The 8,282-nt window shown below is 47.2% G+C and overlaps 1 protein-coding gene across 1 annotated transcript in view; it reads left to right on the top strand.

The window, feature by feature from the left end:
- Window positions 1-380: 380 nt before the first annotated feature.
- The window catches only part of TBC1D15 (TBC1 domain family member 15), a 353,328-nt gene continuing 345,426 nt past the window's right edge, over window positions 381-8,282 (top strand). Inside the window, exon 1 of the mRNA XM_063927455.1 lies at window positions 381-489. Within this exon, the coding sequence (XP_063783525.1) occupies window positions 466-489 (24 nt within the window). The 5' untranslated portion in view covers window positions 381-465. The remainder of the gene's footprint in view (window positions 490-8,282) is intronic.

Raw genomic sequence — 8,282 nt, 5'->3', positions numbered from 1 at the left:
CTACCACTGCATTCCACCGGAGGGCCTTACATGCCCCAGTCCCACACTGACAGTGTTAGAGGATTTATATATGCGCCTTTTAACAAATAAGATCGTAGGAAACTTAATAAAACAGCTCTCTTCCTTTCGTTGTACATAAAAGATTATAATCTATGAATCATTGAGCTGAAGCAGCCTGTGTTACCACAAAGGAAGTTAAAATGAACACGAGAAATACAGAGTTAGGCACGAAACAGTATACAGCCAGCAGCAGCCATTATTACTGGAATATAATATTTCTGTGAATGGTGTAAACACCATCAGGTGACCTCAGCTACCTCCCCCACCCCGCACCCCGGTGATGACGCGTCACGTGCCAGGCCAGTCATTACTGGGAGACGGCAGTACGCATGCGCGCCTGGCAGCGGCCGTGTTGTGCTGGGGCACGTGAGAGAGGGCTACGTCATCATAAACACTCGTAGCAAGATGGCGGCGCCTGTCACCGGAAAGGTAACGGAAAAAGGAAGTTTTGTTGTCTCGGTGATCCCGGGAAGTCCGCGGCTGTGGTGTGCACAGCCATAAAGTTATGCTATCACGTGTTGCATGCATGGCTGTATGTTCGTGCGCTGCAGTAGCTGGCTGCTCTGATACTGGGCGCTGCATGCACACCGCTGTGTGTGTCGGTAATGGACTGAAACTGCTGCTGACATGCCAACTGACCCATGAACTCCGTCACCTGTGTCCATCATACACAGCCCTCTAGCTCCGTATTGTATGTATCTGCCATATGCACAGCATTTCCACATATGTGCTGCCACTTAGGGCTTTTCATGCTGCTCTTGCTGCTGTTACTCTCAGTTTTGGTTAATTTTCTCAGTTTTGATCAATTTTCTAACCAGCTACAGTGTCTCTAGTGTTTTTTTTTTTGTTATTGGCTACATCTGAATGCAGGGAAAGTTTTGACATATCAAAACTTCTAAAAACTCCTGTCCAGATCCTTAGTGAGTCCTATTTCCCTTTTGATCTCTTCGTGGAACAGTCTGGATTGATTCCAGGCATGACCCCTCTATAATTACAATGTTACAGGCTTAAGTTATACTGCAGAACTAATACCCTTGGATTCTGTGGACAATCTCATTCTCCAGACTGTCATTCAAAAGTTACCTCCATGTTTTACGCCCTCACTCCCTGCGGAGCGCCACTGTTGCAACTCTTGTTTAAATGTGAAGGGATATGTAGAAGAGCTCTGATTTCATCTGTATGTGACAAGATTTTACAAAGTAGAATGAGACCAAGCTTGGGACCCCCCCCTCCCCCTTCCCATCGGATGATTACAGACATATGTTGCAGCTCTGTACATTACAGTATTCATGACATAGAAGGTAAATAGAGGCCTTACAATCTAACACAAGGTAGCGGCAGGTGGAGAAACTGTGTGTGGCTTTTGATAGGCAGCAGGATTCTCTGCATTATTGGAAAGCAGACACTGAAATCTGGTGTTTCTGTGTGGCTTCACGCTGTGTAGCATGGTTGGAATGAGGAGAGACAGTGGGAGAGACAGACTGACCCCATCACTGTAGAAATCTTAAAACCATGAGCAGTTGGCAGCCATAACTGTCCTCCGACCATGGGGGGGTATTCATTTGGTGACGGTTTTTCAGACAGACGGAAAAACTGCGCTTTACAACAGTTTTTAGGTCGAATATGCATCCGACCTATTCAGTTGGAAAAACTGGCACTCGTTGGAAAACACTCGCCGATTCATATGGTTTTTTTTCTGAAAACGCGGCTGTTTTTGACAGTTTGCTGGTCTGAAAATGGGTCTTGCCGAGTCGCACCCGTGAAAGAGCCGTGTTCAAATCCCAGGTGTGACTCGACATTGGCAATCTGAAAGTGTATTAGTCTCCACAAATGTAAAAGCCTATAAAAAAAGCCCTTCAGGAAGCAAGTCAAATAATAAAATCTTATAATGTTACCAATTGGTTGTGACATCATAAGATTTTATGGTATGTGAGCACAACAAAAGGTTTTTGCCCAATTTTTCACGTTTGGCAGTATTGCAAGGTGTGTGGGGTGACGCATCTTGGGTCATACTTGCCTACCCTCCCGGAATGGCCGGGAGGCTCCCGAAAAACGGGTGACGCTCCCGGCCCCCCGGAAGAGCAGGCAAGTCTCCCGATATCCCCCTGCCCGCCGCCCACTTAACGAGTAAAGTGGGCGGTACAGGCAGGCGATGATGCGATTCTTGTTGAATCACGTCATCGTAACCACGCCCCCTGCTTTATAATGCCGGTAATCGCGGCATTGCACAGCGGGGAGCGTGGCTTAAATGATGCGGTCCAGAAGCCACGCCCGTTCCGCCTCTGGCCCGCCTCCGTTCCGCCTCTGGCCCGCCCCCTGTCACGTCACCTCACTGCCCGCCCCCCCTGCTGAGCCGACGGACTGCTCTCTCCCGGAGAGAGCAGCCCAGAAGTCGGCAACTACGTCTTGGGTGTAACCCATTGTAGCAGCTCTTGAGTGCGCAGAGGTTTACTCTTATGCTGCTTTCACATCGCAAACCCTGCTTTTAAAAAACGTTTCTTAAAACGGGTCTGAGCAGTTAAACCCCTGTCACATCGCATGTTGTAACCGGTATATTACCGTTTCATTACCGTTTTGGTACCTTTCACACTGAACCCATTTCACCCATAGAAAACGGTGGTTGTCATTTTAAATGGACTTTTCTGGCCCACACATATGACGTTTCTACACAATAAACCCAGCAGTTTCAAGCATCTTTACCATGTTTTTGTAGATTATTGCATCCTTCACTGTCCCAGTGATTTGTCTAGCAATTTCTTCATCCCCTCTGATCCTAAGCAGCTCCCTAACCTCCTCATCACTCCAAGTTGCCATTTTAAACTCTCTTCTGTATAATAAAACAGCATAAAACGCGTCTTCACTCTCATGTGTTTCCTCCAGTTTATTTCCTGCTTCTGTCTGGTGACATCACGCATGGAGACAGCCTATCACCTTCTGTGGCTTGAAAATACCGTTTCTGAGCCTTTCACATTACACAATGAAACGAGTCTGAACCGTGTAGGACTCTGCTTTTTACCCGTTTTAAAATACCGGTATTCTGTAACTGGTAAATTCAATGTGGCGCTTTCAGACTGCAGCTAGACTCGTTTTGGAAGGCTTAAAAACCGTCAATTTACCGGGTTATAGCTGCGGTGTGAAAGGGGTATTATTATCTTCCAAGTAAAATAATAAGTTTGGGGTCTAGAATAAGTTATCCTGAGGTTTACATATAAACTCTGACATTTGGGGCCAAACATTAACTGCACAAGTATGGGTTTTCTGAAGAGAATGACAGTTCCAAACCAGTGATTTAGGAATTTGCCCCATCACACCATTTAGCTTTTTCTAGCTCACACATTTGTTGTTATAGAAAGGTGAAAGGAACCATTTTGCATTTCATAGCATTTTCTTGCTCTCGGCGTGTATTATGATGTATAAAGCACCCTTCTTTTTGCATAGTACAGTAAATTTTTGGGAACAGTATGCAGATATTATATGCTAGTAGGGAGGCCAATCCCGGACTGTTTTTTCAATCCCGGGATTCGGGATTGAAAAATGCTCAATCCCGGGATTTCCGGGATCCCGGGATTGAACTGTACTATAATCTACAGCCGCATTTCAAATCAGAAAAAAAAAGAACATACTTACTACAGTAAATAAAAGGGTCCCCAAGGTTGAGAGGCAGGCAGGCAGCAGCGGCACAGTGACAGCACTGCAGCAGAGCCGTTCACCAGCTTTGTATTGAAGGCGGGAGGACTCACTGACGGGCTAGGCGCGCTGAAGGCAGACGCGGCGGGCACGGCTGGGGCTGCGCAGCGTGACCTTGCTGATGTCACGCTGCGCACAGCAAGGCAGCCGGGGTCGGGCAGCGTCTGAGGCTGAGCCAACCGCTAGAGCTCAGCGGTGCTGCCCGGCCAAAAAAACAGTAATGCGTATGCGCACCTTAATCCCATGAATCCCGGGATTAGAGCCTCCAATCCCGGGATTCAAATCCCGGCATTTTTGGCCTCAAATCCCGGGATCCCGACGATCCCGATCCCGGGATTGGCCTCCCTATATGCTAGTACACATATAAACAGGAGAGCCCTTGCCTGAAAGTGTTTACAATCTAAAGGGCAATCTGATGTGACACAGAAGAAGTAAGCTTAAGGTGCATACACACTGAGCGTTTTTGCCCAGCGTGTATGCACAGCGATGATCGCCGACATCGCTGGGCTGAAAATCACTCAGTGATTTTCCCCCCTGTCCAGCCATGTCAGCGGGGGTGAACAGCTTTCCATAGCAGGACGCTATGGAAAGCTGTTCACCCCGCCGTTCATCTGCTGGTAATACCAGCAGCTGAACGGTGGATGCCGGTGATGAAGCGGGGGCGCGCATCAGTGTTCATTGCTCATCGTCGGGGAGTACACACTGGCCGGTTTTGAGCTGAAAGCAGCTAAAACAGCAAAAGTGAGCTGCTTTCAGCTCAAAATCGCCCAGTGTGTATGGTCATTTACTGAGGACAAGGTAGTTGATAGTCCACTATCCCCTTTCTTAAAGGGCATGCACACTAGAAGATGTAAGTGGACAATATGCACGATAAAGATATTATCTTGCTTATCATCAAGTGTTTGCACTATAATGATAACAATGCACGCTCCCGATGGTTATCATCATTTATTTTTATCAACTGAACATGCAGTCCAATTTAGGCTGTATCTTTCATGACTGCATGTTCAGAGATGGGAGGGGTGACGTCACTGAGCTATATTGTTCACTAGATCGTTCAGTGTGTATGCTCTGTCGTTCATTCTGCTGCTGGGAACATTTTCAATAGAAATCTTTATTGGTTCAGAATCGTCTAGTGTTGACCCAACTTTACACTGTGCTAAGGGGCATGCTTAATATTTACAGGATATCCCCCGAAAACACCTGGGCCCCACAAATATTAAGCATGCCCAGTATTTAACATGGAGGGACCCCAACCTTTGGTCTACTGCAGCAGAGATTCTTTTTGGAAACCGATACTCTGGATCCCTCTCTGTCTGCCCCCCAGTGATGCATGCATTTGCCAACGATTGCGCATGAACAGTATGCGTACAGATTCCAAATCAGGAATCTAAGTGATAGAATAACACTTTGCTTACAGCTCTTCCTCCAGCAAGAACTTTTTGCTAAAATTGAGTGAAAGTTTACAATAATCACTTTGTGAATTTAAGCATTAAAAAAGCAGATTGTGATTAATATTTCCCTATGGCTGACAAAGCGAGTTTTTCCTGCCAATTTAAAGTAACTAAACCAAAAATAAATAGTTGCTGTCTATTAACATCCTCAAGAACTATTGTTCATATTCGCAGATATGCAAGAGTTGTATTTAATACTTATTTGTAGCAGAACTTATATTTAATTATTTTCTGCTTGTCGTGTAGCAGATTGCAACTTACTGCTCTATTATTAGATTCTGCAATGGTGACTATAAAAAGCAGAGGGAGATGTATTAAGCCTTGGAGAGAGTACCAACCAATTAGTACCTAACTATCATTTCTCTGACGTCCTAGTGGATGCTGGGACTCCGTAAGGACCATGGGGAATAGCGGCTCCGCAGGAGACAGGGCACAAGAATAAAAGCTTTAGGATCAGGTGGTGTGCACTGGCTCCTCCCCCTATGACCCTCCTCCAAGCCTCAGTTAGATTTTTGTGCCCGAACGAGAAGGGTGCAGGCTAGGTGGCTCTCCTGAGCTGCTTAGAATAAAAGTTTAATTTAGGTTTTTTATTTTCAGTGAGTCCTGCTGGCAACAGGCTCACTGCATCGTGGGACTAAGGGGAGAAGAAGCGAACTCACCTGCGAGCAGAGTGGATTGGGCTTCTTAGGCTACTGGACATTAGCTCCAGAGGGACGATCACAGGTACAGCCTGGATGGGTCACCGGAGCCGCGCCGCCGTCCCCCTTACAGAGCCAGAAGAGACGAAGAGGTCCGGTGAAATCGGCGGCAGAAGACAATCCTGTCTTCAGACTAAGGTAGCGCACAGCACCGCAGCTGTGCGCCATTGCTCTCAGCACACTTCACACTCCGGTCACTGAGGGTGCAGGGCGCTTGGGGGGGAGCGCCCTGAGACGCAATATAAATGATAATACCTTAGGTGGCAAAAGAATACATCACATATAGCTCCTGGGCTATATGGATGTATTTTAACCCCTGCCATTTTTACACAAAAGAGCGGGAGATAAGGACGTCGTGAAGGGGCGGAGCCTATCTCCTCAGCACACAAGCGCCATTTTCCCTCACAGTTCCGCTGGAAGGACGGCTCCCTGACTCTCCCCTGCAGTCCTGCTTCAGAATCGGGGTAAAAAAGAGAAGGGGGGGCACTATTGGCAGCAAATGACAATATAAACAGCAGCTATAAGGGAATAACACTTATATAAGGTTATCCCTGTATATATATATAGCGCTGGGTGTGTGCTGGCAGACTCTCCCTCTGTCTCTCCAAAGGGCTCGTGGGGTCCTGTCCTCTATCAGAGCATTCCCGGTGTGTGTGCTGTGTGTCGGTACGTGTGTGTCGACATGTATGAGGAGGAAAAGGATGTGGAGGCGGAGCAATTGCCTGCGTTAGTGATGTCACCCCCTAGGGAGTCGACACCTGACTGGATGATCGTGTTCAAACAATTAAGTGATAATGTCAACACTTTGCAAAAAACTGTTGACGACATGAGACAGCCGGCAAATCAATTAGTGCCTGTCCAGGCGTCTCAGACACCGTCAGGGGCCCTAAAACGCCCGTTACCTCAGTGGGTCGACACAGACCCAGACACAGATACTGAGTCTAGTGTCGACGGTGATGAGTCGAACGTAATGTCCAGTAGGGCCACACGTTACATGATCACGGCAATGAAGGAAGCATTGCACATTTCTGACACTACAAATACCACAAAGAAGGGTATTATGTGGGGGGTGAAAAAACTACCAATAGTTTTTCCTGAGTCAGATGAATTGAATGAGGTATGTGATAAAGCGTGGGTTTCTCCTGACAAAAAACTGCTAATTTCTAATAAATTATTGGCACTATATCCTTTCCCATCAGAGGTTAGGACACGTTAGGAAACACCCCCTAGGGTAGATAAGGCGCTCACACGTTTATCTAAACAAGTAGCGTTACCGTCTCCTGATACGGCCACCCTCAAAGAACCAGCTGATAGAAGGCTGGAAAATATCCTAAAAAGTATATACACACATACTGGTGTTATACTGCGACCAGCAATCGCTTCAGCCTGGATGTGCAGTGCTGGAGTCGCGTGGTCGGATTCCCTGACTGAAAATATTGATACCCTGGATAGGGACAATATATTGTTAACTATAGAGCATTTGAAGGATGCATTACTATATATGCGTGATGCACAGAGGGATATTTGCACCCTGGCATCAAGAGTAAGTGCTATGTCCATCTCTGCCAGAAGAACGTTATGGACGCGTCAGTGGTCAGGGGATGCGGATTCCAAACGACATATGGAAGTATTGCCGTATAAAGGGGAGGAGTTATTTGGGGCTGGTCTTTCGGACCTGGTGGCCACGGCAACGGCTGGAAAGTCCACCTTCTTACCCCAGGTCACTTCACATCAACAGAAAAAGACACCGTCTTTTCAAACTCAGTCCTTTCGTTCCCATAAATACAAGCGAGCAAAAGGCCATTCCTTTCTGCCCCGGGACAGAGGAAGGGGAAAAAGACTGCACCATGCAGCCGCTTCCCAGGATCAGAAGCCTTCCCCTGCTTCTGCCAAGTCTTCAGCATGACGCTGGGGCTTTACAAGCAGACTCAGACTTGGTGGGGGCCCGTCTCAAGAATTTCAACGCGCAGTGGGCTCACTCGCAAGTGGATCCCTGGATTCTACAGGTAGTATCGCAGGGGTACAAACTGGAATTCGAGGCGTTTCCCCCTCGCCGGTTCCTGAAGTCTGCTCTGCCAAAGTCTCCCTCCGACAGGGAGGCAGTTCTGGAAGCCATTCACAAGCTGTATTCCCAGCAGGTGATAATCAAGGTACCCCTCCTACAACAAGGAAAGGGGTATTATTCCACGCTGTTTGTGGTACCGAAGCCGGACGGCTCGGTGAGACCAATTTTAAATCTGAAATCCTTGAACACTTACATAAAAAGGTTCAAATTCAAGATGGAATCACTCAGAGCGGTGATAGCGAACCTGGAAGAAGGGGACTATATGGTGTCTCTGGACATCAAAGATGCTTATCTCCACGTCCCAATCTACCCTTCTCA

The sequence above is a fragment of the Pseudophryne corroboree genome, chromosome 6 (assembly GCF_028390025.1).
Source record: "Pseudophryne corroboree isolate aPseCor3 chromosome 6, aPseCor3.hap2, whole genome shotgun sequence".
Lineage (NCBI taxonomy): Eukaryota > Metazoa > Chordata > Amphibia > Anura > Myobatrachidae > Pseudophryne > Pseudophryne corroboree.
This window is presented reverse-complemented; position numbering and strand designations above follow the sequence as displayed.